The sequence below is a fragment of the Dryobates pubescens genome, chromosome Z (assembly GCF_014839835.1).
Source record: "Dryobates pubescens isolate bDryPub1 chromosome Z, bDryPub1.pri, whole genome shotgun sequence".
Classification (NCBI taxonomy): domain Eukaryota; kingdom Metazoa; phylum Chordata; class Aves; order Piciformes; family Picidae; genus Dryobates; species Dryobates pubescens.
In genome coordinates, this window is record NC_071657.1 from 133,142,527 (window position 1) to 133,158,124 (window position 15,598).

General features: G+C 48.2%; 1 protein-coding gene across 1 annotated transcript in view; it reads left to right on the plus strand.

Annotated features, from left to right (window-relative positions):
• The window catches only part of VWF (von Willebrand factor), a 161,496-nt gene that overhangs the window by 49,033 nt on the left and 96,865 nt on the right, over positions 1 to 15,598 (plus strand). Inside the window, exons 14-16 of the mRNA XM_054177869.1 lie at positions 3,582 to 3,777; positions 6,189 to 6,404; positions 15,276 to 15,516. Of these exons, the coding sequence (XP_054033844.1) occupies positions 3,582 to 3,777; positions 6,189 to 6,404; positions 15,276 to 15,516 (653 nt within the window). The remainder of the gene's footprint in view (positions 1 to 3,581; positions 3,778 to 6,188; positions 6,405 to 15,275; positions 15,517 to 15,598) is intronic.

Genomic DNA, 15,598 nt, shown 5'->3' on the forward strand with positions numbered 1-15,598 from the left:
CTGTAAAGCTAGAGCCTGGCCAGATCTACCTTTACAGATTAGAGAAATCTTGCTACCAAACAATTAATGATTTTTGACCATCTTAGAAAAGTAAAGATGTAACATACCTTTAGAGCAGGTTGTACAATATAGTGAAGATTAGGTTTGCTGTGTTTTGCTTTATGTCTGGCTACTGCCTCTCCTGATAATCCTTTTTCTACTTGCCTTATGGGATAGCCTTTGGATAAGTGGCCAGTCCCATTATCCTTTTTATGTGATTATGTAGCTTTCTTAAAACAATCATTTATGCTTTTGTTATTTTACTTTTTATTACTTCTGTTGCCTTGTATATTGCAATGATGCTTGCTTGAGCGTTCTCATAAGAAGGTTCTTGTTGTGCAACAGAAAGGGGGAAATGATGCACTGATTTTAGGGAATAATCTCAAGCAATGGTCAGCTGATAGAAGGAAAAGTTTTTACTCTTGTGGGCCACAAACCCTGTGAGCAAACTGCAATTATGTAGAAGAGAAAAAAGTATTTAGCTAATTACCAACGGCCATTGTGCCTCAGGAAGGCACGAGGCTACCTGATAACGAGTGCGAGTTAGCATTGCAAAAGAGCCTTCTGTTTCTTCTTTGAACTTAGATAAGAGATGCTTGACCATTTGCCATTTGTCTAACATCTGTCTGAGACTTGCTTAGGAATGTGCGTTCCCTTGCATTTCCTCGGCAGCCAACCACGATTCTGTAACTGTCACGAGCACATCTAATTACCAATTACAAGTAGCCTTCTGATCTGTTAGCCTATATAAAGAAATGACTTGGTACAATAAAGTAGACACTTTGCTTGCATCAAGCGTCGTCTCCATCTCTCAATCGCGGTACTGGCTGTGCTGCAGACTGCAGCAGAGCACAGAAATACCCAAACCAGGTTTAGAAGAGCTGAGCTGCAAGGAAAGCAGCACAGATTCAACAGCAGAATGCTTTACCTAAACCACTTCTTGCATGCATATGTCTGTGTGTGTGTGTATGTACAGGTTGTAAGGTGCAGAATGTGTGTGAGGAAATTGAGGTGGGGGGAAGATTAATTACTGTAGAATAGTCTTTTGGTAGCTGATAAACTGTAACAGCTTCTCCAGCTAGTGGAATGGAATGGAATGGAATGGAATGGAATGGAATGGAATGGAATGGAATGGAAGAGAGTAGAGTAGAGTAGAGTAGAGTAGAGTAGAGTAGAGTAGAGTAGGGTAGAATAGAATAGAATTAACCAGGTTAGAAAAGACCTCTGAGATCATCAAGTCCAACCTATCAGCCAACACCATCTAATAAACTAAACCATGGCACCAAGTCCCTCATCCAGTCTCTTCTTAAACACCTCCAGTGATGGTGAACTCCACCACCTCCCTTAGCCATCTATCATGATTTTATGTTGGGGATGTCCCTGCTGACTGTGGGGAGGTTGGGCTGGATGACCTTTGAAATCCCTTCTGGCCTGGAGCATTCTATGATCATCCTCTTTGCTTGCACAAGTTGCTCTTTTCTTTTGACTGGTAGGTCTTAGGGACTGTGGATGTTGTCCCTGAGGGTGTATTTGCTCCCTCAGGGGCATGAGTCCACCTGCAGTGTTGCCTCCTGGTGTGATGACCTGTGGGCTGTGGGTGCTAAGTCAGGGTGATGTGCTGCCCTGTGGTTCTTGGCAGCTGTGGCCTTGTGTGCTCCTCCTGCCAGGTTCTTCACCACAGCCCTGGTGCCTTGGAGACCCATTTGTAATAAGGGACCTGCAAATGGGCCCCAAGTGGCTTTCCTCCCCAAGTTTTACCAAGAAAGCCAGTTTTCTGCAGGGCAGAGAGAGTGCTGCCCTCTGTTAACAGTGGCATTGCTTTGGCACTCTTCCTCTACCCCAAAATCTGGCTTAAATGTCACACCTGGCAAAGGCTCATAGGAGCTGGTTCAGAAGTGAGTGCAAGAGCTGAAAAGGCAGCAGATGAGAAAGGTTGAAAATCACTTCAGAAAGCATCTGTGGTTTTGTTGTTGTTGTTGTGTTCTAGCTTGTATCTCTATACGCCAAAGATCCTAGAACCTGATTTGGGGGCTGAGACTCATTCAGTTCAGTGCCTTGGCACCTCTCAGAAGTTTTGGCTTTCCTCAGTATGTGTTTTCTGCCTGGTCACAGTCCCAGACAGCCTGGCAAAATTCTTTCTTGCAGCTCCAACAAATCTAATTTTCTGCTCCAGATCCTCTAGCAGTGGAAGTTTCTCCACTCCTCTGCATTTCTTCACTGCAGCTCTGATCCCCTTCCGTCACTGGCTATCTGAGGCATCGTTTTAATTGCTTTTAGGGAATTAATTTCTGCTGGATTTGTAGACTGCCCTGTTGCCAAGGAGTTCTGACAATTGGGGGAAGTGATACATTTCCATTACCTTGGCCAGACTTCTGGTAAAAAATTCCTTCTCTGTCCCTCAAGAAGGCTCCCCTTTCTGTGACCACAGCTGAGAGTTGTGAGGCGTGCTTCCACTCACACAGACCCAAATGCTAACATAATGTTTGAGTCATTGCCTGTCTGCAGAGTACATGAGAAGTAGCTTCCTTGGCCATTGTAGTTAACAGGGATATGTATCCTCTAACAATTTGTGATTGTTCCTTTTCATGCTCCCTGTTTACTCTCTAACCACTCTGAAGGGAGTGGGTTAGGTTATATTCTGGAGGAGTTTTTTTGTTCTAGTTTTTCTTTAATAATTTGAATAGGATAGGATAGGATAGGATAGGATAGGATAGGATAGGATAGGATAGGATAGAACAGAATAGATTAGAACAGAATAGACTAGACTAGACTAGAACAGAATAGAATAGAATAGAATAGAATAGAATAGAATAGAATAGAATAGAATAGAATAGAATAGAATAGACCAGGTTGGAAAAGACCTCAGAGATCATCAAGTCCAACCTATCACCCAACATCTAATCAACTAATCCATGGCACCAAGTGCCTCATCCAGTCTCTTCCTAAACACCTCCAGGGATGGTGACTCCACCACCTCCCTCCCACCATTCCAATGCGCACAGCCCTATGAGGAGAGGCTGAGGGAGCTGAGGTTGCTTAGCCTGGAGAAGAGGAGGCTCAGGGGAGACCTTATTCCTCTCTACATCTGCCTGAAGGGAGGTTGAAGCCAGGTGGGGGTTGGTCTCTTCTGTCAGGCAACCAGCACCAGAACAAGAGGACACAGTCTCAAGGTGTGCCAGGGGAGGTTTAGGCTTGAGGTGAGGAGAAAGTTCTTCACAGACAGAGTAATTTACCATTGGAATGTGCTGCCCAGGGAGGTGGTGGAGTCACTGTCCCTGGAGGTGTTCAAAAAAGGCTTGGATGTGGCACTTGGAGCCATGGTTTAGTTGTGCTGAGGTGTTAGGTATTCGGTAACAAGTTGGACTTGATCTCTGAGGTCTTTTCCAACCTGGTTGATTCTACGATTGTATAAAACTGATGTCTATATCATTTGCACATGGATTGGAGAGTTGCCTTGGTTGTTAAATTGTCTGTAGTTCAACCTTGCTGCACAGAGATGACCTGTTCTGGAGGATGACCAGACTCACCTTGTGTTCCTTTAGCTGTCTTCGGTCTATTCCGAGAGGATGTGTGGGCTGTGTGGAAATTACAACGGTAACCAAGGGGATGATTTTCTCACACCTTCTGGCATGGTGGAAGCACTCCTGGAAGACTTCGGAAACTCCTGGAAGCTCAATGCAGACTGCCAAAACTTGTTGAAACAAGACAATGATCCCTGCAATCTCAATCCTCGCTTAGGTACTGACCCCCCACCTAAAACTAACTTTGGGCTCCCCTGTTTTGGAGGGACAGGGATCTGCTGGAGAGGGTCCAGCAGAGGGCTACCAGGATGATTAGGGGACTGGAGCACTGCCTGGTGAGGAGAGGCTGAAGGAACTGGGGTTTTTTAGTCTGGAAAAGAGAAGACTTAGAGGCAATTTAATAAATGTTTAAAAATATCTGAGGGCTGGGGGTCAGGAGGGAGGGGACAGGCTCTGCTCACTTGCTCCCTGTGATAGGACAAGGAGCAATGCATGTAAGCTGCAGCACAACAGGTTCCACCTCAACACAAGGGGGAACTTCTTTACTGTAAATGTCACAGAGCACTGAAAGAGGCTCTCCAGAGAGGTTGTGGAGTCTCCTTCTCTGGAGACTTACAAGGCCTGTCTGGATGCATTCTGCTGTGACCTGAGCTGGATTGTATGGTCATGCATGTATGGGGTTTGGACTTGATGATTTCTTTGGGTCCCTTCCCACCTCTGACATCCTGTGATTCTGTGATGCTGTGATGTGATCTTCCATTATACAGGGCAAAAATTAAAACTAAAGAGAAGAAGCAAAAGGAAAAGGGAAGGTAGTGTTGCATGCGTGACCAATGGGGTGGTTGTAATCTCTGTTTAAAAATCCCAAACAACAAACAAAGCCTTCAAAGAAAGAGAGACACTAATTGGCACAGGCTTCATAAATGAAAGTGCCATGATTTGTGAGAACTGAAAAGAAAAGTCAGTAATGTGGGGTCATGCTGCTCTTGTGGGGTCATGCTGCTCTTCAGTTTGGACCCCAATTGGAGTTAAACCATTACAGCCACAGCACAAACTTGTCCCACTGAATCTACTCTTACGAGTGATAGCAATGCGGTACTTTCCTCTGGGAGGATGAAACACCTCTATTCTTCCCTCCTCCCTGTATTTACACACAATGACAGAAACATTCAGCTTGGAAAAGACCCTCAGTCCTAAGTCCAACCAAGAGCCCTACTCTACAAGGTTCACCCCTAACCCATATCCCCAAGCACCACATCCAAACCACCTTTAAACACATCCAGGCTTGGGGACTCAACCACCTCCCTGGGCAGCACATTCCAATGCCTGACCACTCTTGCCCTGTAAAAATGTTTCCCAATGCCACCTACCCAGTGGCAGCTTGAAGCCATTCCCTCTTGTTCTATCACTAATTACCTGGGAGAAGAGACCAGCACCAGCTTCTCTATAACCTCCTTTCAGGTAGTTGTACACAGCAACGAGGTCTCCCCCGAGCCTCCTCTTTTCCAAACTAACCATCCCCAGCTCCTTCAGTTGCTCTTCATCAGACTTATTCTCCAGGTCTTTCCCCACCTTCCTTGCCCTCCTCTGCACTGGCTCCAGCACCTCCACACCTCTTGTGTTGACCTTTCTTTATTGATTCCATGTTTTCCTCCTTTTACTGCATTCTTCCTCTTTCCCTCTGTGCTACTTGGCTGTCCTGCTTGCACATTGGGAGAAACCCTCAGAGCAAATTTCTTTCCCCAGTGCTACAGCAGCCTCTGATTACTTGTGAAGAGCAAGCACACAGAAAATGTGGTGGCTGTAGATCAGAGGAGACACTGGTCATTCATTTATGTAGTGTAGCCTAGGAGCAGAGAGCAGAAACACTATCAAGGAAATGCAGCACCAGAAATAAGGGGTTGGAAGGTACCTCGGAGGATCATCCAGTCCAATCTCCTTGCTAGAGCAAGGTCATGTGGAATAGGTCACACAGGAATGTGTCCAGGTGGGTTTTGAATATCTCCATAGAAGGAAACTCCCCAACCTCTCTGAGCAGCCTGCTCCAAGGCTCTGGCACCCTCAGAGAGCAAAAAATTTCCCTTCTGTTCCTGTGGAAGCTCCTCAGCTCCAGCTTGCCCCCATTGCCCCTTGTCCTATCACTGGACATCCCTGAGCAGAGCCTGGCTCTGTCCTCCTGACACTGCCCTGCACAACATGAATGATGGCACCCCTCAGGCTCCTCTGCTTCAAGCTGAAGAGACCCAGCTGCCTCAACCTGTCCTCCTCAGGGAAATATAAACCCATTACGTTTCCTTGATCTGTTTTTATTAGTGAAACATTGTTCTCTGAGCTCATAGGGCATGAGCTGCACTCTGGTGCTATCTATGCTTACTCCATCCCATTTTATTCTTTTGTGTGATTTTGCTGTTGTTGTTGTGCTTTGGTTTGCTTTTTGTTTGTTTAGGGGGTTGCTGTCAGAACAGAAAACACTTCCTGTGGCTCTTCTTAGCTTTCCTTGAAAGGCACTGCCTCATTCAGTGCAAACACCTCCCTGCCCGGGGCATGGGGGTTGGAACTAGATGGTCTTTGAAGAAGCCTTCCAACCCTAACAGTTCTATGATGCTGTGCCCTTTCTCTCTCTTTTAGCCAAATATGCTGAGGACTCCTGCTCAGTTCTGATGTCCCCTGCGTTTGAACCCTGCCACCATGAAGTCAGCCCCGCTCCCTACGTGAAGAACTGCCGGTTTGACGTTTGCTCCTGCTCCAGTGGCAAGGATTGCCTGTGCTCTGCCATTGCTCACTATGCAGCAGCCTGTGCTAGGAAGAGTGTCCAGGTCGAGTGGAGAGCACCTGACTTCTGTCGTAAGTGAAACCCCCCTAACCCTTGCTTGATCTCTTTGTCTCAAAGGCATTTCTTTGCCATTCATAGAATGGTTTGGGTTGGAAGGGACCTCCAAAGGTCAACAGAGTGAGAATGGCCATTGGAATGTGCTGCCCAGGGAGGTGGTGGAGTCACCATCACTGGAGGTGTTTAGGAAGAGACTGGATGGGGTGCTTGGTGCCATGGTTTAGTTGATTAGATGGTTTTGGATGATAGGTTGGACTCGATGATCTTGAAGGTCTTTTCCAACCTGGTTAATTCTCTCCTCTCCTCTCCTCTCCTCTCCTCTCCTCTCCTCGCCTCTCCTCTCCTCTCCTCTCCTCTCCTCTCCTCTCCTCTCCTCTCCTCTCCTCTCCTCTCCTCTCCTCTCCTCTCCTCTCCTCTCCTCTCCTCTCCTCTCCTCTCCTCTCCTCTCCTCTCCTCTCCTCTCCTCTCCTCTCCTCTCCTCTCCTCTCCTCTCCTCTCCTCTCCTCTCCTCTCCTCTCCTCTCCTCTCCTCTCCTCTCCTCTCCTCTCCTCTCCTCTCCTCTCCTCTCCTCTCCTCTCCTCTCCTCTCCTCTCCTCTCCTCTCCTCTCCTCTCCTCTCCTCTCCTCTCCTCTCCTCTCTCTCCTCTCCTCTCCTCTCCTCTCCTCTCCTCTCCTCTCCTCTCCTCTCCTCTCCTCTCCTCTCCTCTCCTCTCCTCTCCTCTCCTCTCCTCTCCTCTCCTCTCCTCTCCTCTCCTCTCCTCTCCTCTCCTCTCCTCTCCTCTCCTCTCCTCTCCTCTCCTCTCCTCTCCTCTCCTCTCCTCTCCTCTCCTCTCCTCTCCTCTCCTCTCCTCTCCTCTCCTCTCCTCTCCGCTCCTCTCCTCTCCTCTCCTCTCCTCTCCTCTCCTCTCCTCTCCTCTCCCCTCCTCTCCCCTCCCCTCCCCTCCCCTCCCCTCCTCTCCTCTCCCCTCCCCTCCCCTCCTCTCCCCTCCCCTCCCCTCCCCTCCCTCCCCTCCCCTCCCCTCCCCCTTCCCTCCCTGTTCCTCCCCTCCCCATCCCCTCTCTTGCCTCCCCTCCCCTCCCTCCCCTCCCCTGCCCTCCCCTCCCCTTCCCTCCCCTCCTCTCCCCTCCCCTCCCCTCCTCTCCCCTCCTCTCCCCTCCTCTCCCCTCCTCTCTTCCATAATATTCTATTCTATTCTATTCCATTCCATTCCATTCCATTCCATTCCATTCCATTCCATTCCATTCCATTCCATTCCATTCCAACTAGTCCAACCCCTCTCTGGAGTCAGCAGGGGCATCCTCCACTATATCAGTTTGCTTAGAGCCTTGTTGAGCCTCACCTTGAATATCTCCAGGGATGGGGCCTCAACTGCCTCCCTGGGCAACCTGTTGCAGTGTTACAGATGAGAAATCTTGAATGGGATGGTATCTGACATAATGATTGATATCTGACATAAAGTTTTGTCACCTTTCAAATAATGGAAGTTTATATCTTCCACTCCAGTAAGGATGGAAAAACTGTTCACAGAGACTGCTTGGCTCTGGGGGAGAGCAGCAGTCAAATACCTCAGCAGAGATTTTGACTGGATTTCCATTTTCCAGCTGTATTTATGTTTCAGCTACTCTTCTGAAAACTTTCAGAATGCCCAAGGGTAGGAACTTCCAAGTGACTGTGGTAAGGCATGAACTGATTGTTTGCAACCTCCTCTTTTTGAAGCCCAAGCTTCCCAGCTCCTGGCTTCATCAGTGACTTCTGACTGTAGATGAAGCTGAGGGTATGGAGGAAACACAAAGGCACAGAGCAGAATCATACAAGGTTATACAAAATGATTCATAGAATCATAGATTCATAGAATGGTTTGGGTTGGAAGGGATCTTAAAGATCATCTAGTTCCATCCTCCTGCCATGGGGCACTTTCCAGTAAATCATGCTGCTCAAATCTTCTGTTCAGACTGGACCTCTGGCACAGCTAACATACATCACATTGCCTAGAGCGTTATCTGAGCAAGTTTTGGACATCTCTAAGGATGAAGATCCTACAACCACTATGGCATCTATCTTTTCTAGCAGTTTGATTATCACCCTGTCAGTGTAAAGGTCTGAGATCTATGTCAGATCTCATTTTTATGTACACCCTTCTGCCAGCAGGTGCACATCAGGAGCAGGGAAGTCATTGTGCCCCTGTACTCAGCACTGGCTAGGCCACACCTTGAGTACTCTGTCCAGTTCTGGGCCCCTCAATTTAAGAAGGACATTGAGACACTTGAACCAGAGTCCAAGAAGGGCAGAGAAAAAGGCAGAGAAGGGCAGAGAAGGGCAATGAGGCTGGTGAGAGGTCTCGAGCACAAGCCCTATGAGGAGAGGCTGAGGGAGCTGGGGTTGCTTAGCCTGGAGAAGAGGAGGCTCAGGGGAGACTTTTTTGCTCTCTACAACTACCTGAAGGGAGGTTGTAGCCAGGAAGGGGTTGGTCTCTTCTCCCAGGCAACCAGCACCTGAACAAGAGGACACAGTCTCAAGCTGCACCAGGGGAGGTTTAGGCTCAAGGTGAGGAGAAAGCTCTTCCCAGAGAGAGTTGCTACCCATTGGAATGTGCTGCCCAGGGAGGTGGTGCAGTCACCATCCCTGGAGGTGTTCAAGAGGGGATTGCATGTGGCACTTGGTGCCATGGTTTAGTTAGTCATGTTGTCTTGGGTGACAGGTTGGACTTGATGATCTTTGAGGTCTTTTCCAAGCTTACTGATTCTATGATTCTGTGATTCTATGATCCTATGACTCTATGATTCTATGTGTTTGCCTAGATCAGTCCAGCGCAAGACTGATGACCAGATGGGTAAGAAGCTGCTGGGTCAACATGCTAGGAAATAAAAATAACAACCCAAAGCCTTAGCAATGGGATTTTAATGAAGCATTGTCTGGCTTTTCCTGAGAAATCATTGTGGAATGGATGTTTCCCCATTTTTCCTGAGTGACTTTGCTGTTAAGGAAAGGAGACAACTGGAAATTCTGGGGGAAAGCCTTGCATGCTTGGCAGCCCTCCAGATTTGTTCTGCAGCTTCTTCCCAAACAGGAGGTGGGGAAAACATTTCTAAACTGAGCACGTAGACAGTGGAAGAGGTAGAGAGGTGACTGGGCTCCCACCTAGTAGGGTCTGTACCTGTGAGGTCAGCTTCTGCGGGCTGCAGCAGGGAGGGTTTGCTGCAAATGAGAGCAAACTCAGTCTGTGTGACACTGCTGCCTGGTTCCATAATATTTTGCCTAATTTATGTAAATGTTCAGAGAGTGGAACAGTAATGTAATAAAAGCCCTTTTAAAAAATGGGGAGGTCTGGAGGCTGAAAGAGCAGCAATAAGCCAGCATCACTCTTGCTGTAATTGGGCAACTCAATTTCCACAATTAATCTTTAATAGCACGGAGCTGCTTCCTTCTTTCTCTGCATTACTGAATGCTTTATGTTCTCATAAACTGCTGATTTCCCTGACTCAAGATCCATCAGCTCCCATTAAATAATCCTGATGCCCTAAACATCATCCTGCCACATGAAGGGTGGCCAGCAGATGGACAGAGGTTCTCCTCCCTCTCCACTCTACCCTAGTGAGGCCCCACCTGGAATATTGCATCCAGTTCTGGGCTAGCCAGTTCAGGAGGGACAGGGGTCTGCTGGAGAGAGTCCAACAGAGGGCTACAAGGATGATGAAGGGACTGGAACACTGCCTGATGAGGAAAGGCTGAGAGTGCCATGGTCTAGTCATGAGGTCTGTGGTGACAGGTTGGACTCAATGATCTTTGAGGTCTCTTCCAACCTTGGTGATACTGTGATACTGTGACCTGGGGCTGTTTAGTCTGGAGAGGAGAAGACTGCGAGGGGATCTAATTAAAGTCTATACATATGTGAGGGCTGGGTGTCAGGAAGGAAGGGACAGCCTCTGCTCACTTGTGCCCTGGGATAGGACAAGGGACAATGGATGGAAACTACAGCACAAGAAGTTCTACCTCAACATAAGGAAGAACTCCTTTACTGTGAGGGTCCCAGAGTACTGGAAAAGACTGCCCAGAGAGGTTGTGGAGCCTCCTTCTCTGGAGCCTTTCCATCCCCGTCTGGATGTGTTCCTTTGTGACCTGTGCTAGATTCTATAGTGCTGCTCTGGCAGAGGGCTTGGACTGGAAGATCTGCAGAGGTCCCTTTCAATGCCTAACATCCTGTGATCCTGTGAACAACCTCTCTTTTAATAGGCTTGAGATGTGAATGTGCAGGTTGCATAATTTGTGCTGAGGGCCTGGTGTGCTGCCCATGTGTTTCCCTGCTGCCTTGGTCAACAGAGATTTGGTTTCTTGGGAAAGGACTTGACAGAAGCAGTTTGCTTGACTTGGAGTAGATAAGTGTTCAAGATGGGGTTGGATGTGGCACTTGGTGCCATGGTCTAGCAGTCATGAGGTGTTGGGTGACAGGTTGGACTTGATGATCTTTGAGGTCTTTTCCAACCTTGTTGCTTCTATGATTCTATGATTCTGTAAGTGTCAGGGAGACAAGTCCTTAGTGTAGCACAGCATTTCTGCTGTGTGTCAAGCTAACAAGAGCATTCCTCTCCCCTGTGTTAACATTACTTGAGTTGCAGTTTAATTGTTTAAGAGCTGACTCATCTCCTTGCAGCCCACCATGAATAAACAACACAGTCAATCCTTTCATGCTGCCTAAAACATGCCCTATGAGGAGAGGCTGAGGCAGCTGGGGTTGCTTAGCCTGGAGAAGTGGAGGCTCAGGGAAGATCTTATTGCTGTCTACAGGGAAGGGAGGTTGTAGGCAGGTGGGGGTTGGTCTCTTCTCCCAGGCAACCAGCACCAGAACAAGAGGACACAGTCTCAAGCTGCACCAGGGGAGGTTTAGGCTGGATGTTAGGAAGAAGTTCTTCCCAGAAAGAGAGATTGGCCATTGGAATGTGCTGCCCAGGGAGGTGGTGGAGTCACCATCATTGGAGGTGTTTAGGAAGAGACTGGATGGGGCACTTGGTGTCCTGGTTTAGTTGATTAGATGGTGTTGGGTGATAGGTTGGACTCAGTGATCTCAAAGGTCTTTTCCAACCTGGTTAATTCTATTCTATTCTATTCTATTCTATTCTATTCTATTCTATTCTATTCTATTCTATTCTATTCTATTCTATTCTATTCTATTCTATTCTATGCTATGCAATGCTATGCAATGCTATGCTATGCTATTCCATTCCATTCCATTCCATTCCATTCCATTCCATTCCATTCAAGCACTGGAGCTGGTTGCTGAGGAAAGTAGCTGAATCATCCTCCCTGGAAGTATTTACCAGTGGTGTAGCTGGGGCACTTTGGGACATGGCTTAAGGGTTGGAGTCAGTAGTGTTAGTTTACCAGCTGGACTTGCTGGCTCTCAAAGTCTTCTCTTGAGCCTCTAACAAACTGGTGTAGCCACCTGAAATCTGCCAGACCAGTTCCTTCTTGCCAGGTGTTCCTGTCTGGCAAATCATATCTTTGGCTGAGGTTTCATGGATGTCCTGCTTGCACATGCCTTTAGTGGTGGAAGTTAGGTTAAAACTTGTCCTCAGCCCTAGGCTATGCCTGTTCACTGTTGGGTTTACTGGAAAGAAGGCACTTATGTAAATGAGCACCACTCTCCTGTGAATAGCTGCCAAAGACTGCTACAGCTGGGAATGAGTCTCTCATGGATTTGTTTCTGAGTTAGGAGGCTTTTATTCTGCCTGCTGGGTTGATGAGCACACATTGAAATACCTGGGCTGTGTTCAGAGGATCACAAGATGTCCAGGGGTTGGAAGAGACCTCTGGAGATGTTTGAGTCCAACCCTTCTGCCAGAGCAGGACCATAGAATCTAGCACAGGTCACCCAGGAACACATCCAGACAGGGCTTGAAAGTCTCCAGAGAAGGAGGCTCCACAACCTTTCTGGGCGTCCTGTTCCAGGACTCTGTCACCCTTACAGTAATGAAGTTCTTCCTCATCTTGAGGTTGAACTTCCTGTGCTGTAGTTTCCATCCATTGTCCCTTGTCCTATCCCAGGGCACAAGTGAGCAGAGGCTGTCCCTTCCTTCCTGTCACCCAGCCCTCAGATGTTTATAGACATCAATTGATCTAATCAGGTCTCCCAGCCTTTCCTCATCAGGCAGTGCTCCAGTCCCTTCATCATCCTTGTAGCCCTCTGTTGGACTCTCAAGTAGGTCCCTGTCCCTCTTGAACTGGGGAGCCCAGAACTGGATGCAATATTCCAGGTGAGGTATCACTAGGGCAGAACAGAGGTGGGGGGAGAACCTCCCTGGATCTGCTGGACACACTCCTCTTAATGCACCCCAGGATCCCATTGGCCTTTTTGGCCACAAGGGCACATTGCTGTTATGTTGTGAAAGCTGTGTTAAATATTTTGAGCAAAACTCTCAAACTTGGGAGATCTTTGCTCTGAGAAGGCTTCCAGTCACCTTATATGCCTCTAGGCAGGATCCTCAAGTTAGAGGTTTATGCTCCCATGTTTGGGGCTTAAGGTGCCTCAGCAGAGGCTGGGCAGATGTTGGTACAACCATGCCTCTTCAGTGGGTAGAAGTTCATCACTTCAGCTAACCCCCTTAAACATGGTCTAGCATGGAGGCCTTGCTTTGATAGCCTGTGTGTCAACTCAGCCCTGGTACCACTTGAGTGAGGCTGCAGGGCTGTGGCCCTTCAATACTTTTACTGCCACTGCTGCCATAGCTCCCAGGGTAATGTGCTGACAGGAGAGGGTAAGGCTTGTCAGATCATCTGCCACTCTGCTCTGGGCAGATCTCACTGTGTCCAGCTCTGGAGCCCTCAACACAAGAAGGACATGGACCTGATGGAGTGGATCCAGAAAAGGACAATGAAAATGAGCACAGGGGCTGGAGCAGCTCTGCTGTGAGGACAGGCTGAAGGACTTGGGGTTGTTCAGCCTGGAGAAGAGGAGGCTCTGGGGAGACTTAATAGCAGCCTTCCAGTAGCTGAAGGGGGCTCCAAGAAGGCTGCAGAGAGACTGTTTGCAAAGACCTGCAGTGACAGGATGAGGGACAATGGTTTGAAATGAGAGATGAGATTGGATGTGAGGAACAAGTTCTCTACAATGAGGATGGTTGAACACTGGAACAGGTTACCCATAGAGGTGTTTGAGGCCTCATCCCTGGAGATATTCAAGGTGAGGCTTGGCAGGGCTCTGGGTGACCTGCTCTAGTGGACAATGTCCCTTGAACTAGATGACCTTAGAGGTCCTTTCCAACCTGGGTGATTCTATGATTCTACAAGAGGAAGAGCTTCCTGTGTAACCCCTTGATCTTGTCTTCAGCACCATATCATTGTAGCAGATTTTATTTGCATCTGCTTGCCTCCACTTCGCTTCACTTCACATCCTCCTTCATTACCTGACAACTCCAGCTGTTTGCATTGGAAGGTTGCTAAACCCGCAGGCTTTGGTTAGCAGGACTGTTAACAGCCCCTGCTAGCAGGGACGTTATCGCCTTGTCCTCTGAAAGGTGTTGTCACAGCTGCCACCTAGTGCCGATGCTGATGTGTGCAGAGGAATCGTCAGAATCCTTTTGGACGGGAAATAATCCCTAAGATCATCGAGTCCAACTGTCCACCTGACATGGCCATCGAGCCATATCCTGAGGGGCTGTGTCCACACGTTCCTTGAACACCTCCAAGGATAGTGACTCCACCACCTCCCTGGGCAGCTTGTTCCAATGTCTGACCACTCTGGCTGTGAAGAAATGTTTCCTAATATCTGATCTAAACCTTCCCTTGAACAACTGGAGACCTTTTCCTCTTGTTCTATCACTTCTGACATGGGAGAACAGGCCAATTCCTACCTCAGTACAGCCTCCTTTCAGGGAACTGTAGAGAGTGAGAAAGTCTCCCTAGGTGATCCTGATCTGCCAGGGCTTGGGCTCAATGATCTCTTGAGGTCCTTTCCAGCCTCTAATGTACTGTGACACTGTGGAATTGTGTAGATGGATTTCCCTTGTAGGGGTTTTGCAAGGCTGTAATCCAATCCTGACACTTACTGGGAACTGCAGGTGATAAGGTTTTGGTTGTTCCTATGTGACCAGTGCCCTGGCTTCGCTCATGCTGCAGAGGTAAGGCCTCCAAAGATAAGGACATTGAGGTAACAGATTTTAATCTCCAGCTTGCCAGTCTGGTGTAGCCAGCTTTACTTTTACCTGACTTTGCAGCACATGCCCTTCTCCCATGTATCTCCATGATCACACACAGAATCACACAGAATGTTAGGGGCTGGAAGGGACCTGAAGAGATCATCTAGTCCAACCCCCCTGCCAAAGCAGGATCACCTATACCAGGTCACACAGGAACTCATCCAGGCAGGTCTTGAATATCTCCAGAGAGGGAGACTCCACAACCCCCCTGGGCAGCCTGTTCCAGTGTCCTGTCACCCTCACAGTGAAATAATTCTTCCTCCTGCTTCCATGGAACTTCCTATGCCTCAACATCCACCCATTGCCCCTTGTCCTTTCATTTGGCATCACCAAGAAGAGCCTGGATCCATCCTCTCAGCACTCACCCTTCATGTATTTATAAACATCAATGAGGTCACCACGTAGTCTCCTCTTATCCAAACTAAATAGCCCGAGCTCCCTCAGTCTCTCCTCATAAGTAAAGTTGTTCCACTCCCTTAATCATTTTTGTGGCTCTGTGCTGGATTCTCTCAAGCAGTTCCCTGTCCTTCTTGAACTGTGGGGCCCAGAACTGGACACAATATTCCAGGTATGGCCTCGTTATGGCAGAGAAGAGAGGGAAGAGAGCATCTCCCAACTGGCACAGGAAAAAAATCATGTCATGAATGAATGTCTTTGCTGTGATGTTGTGATGCTGATGTGCTCATCCTCCAACAGCAATGATCTGTCCTGAAGGCCAAGTGTACCAACAGTGTGGGACACCATGCAACCAGACCTGCAGATCTCTGTCCTACCCGGATGAAGCCTGTGATGACCTCTGTGTGGAAGGATGCTACTGTCCCCCTGGGCACTACCTGGATGAGCATGAGCAGTGTGTGCCCAGGTCTCAGTGCTCCTGCTATTATGATGGTGAAATCTTCCAGCCAGAGGACATCTTTTCAGATCATTACAGCATGTGGTAAGTGCAATGTTCCTAACTCTTCCCTGCATGCTGGGACTCCACATTTTTTGATAGCCTGAGAGGTTAACTGGTTAAGTTC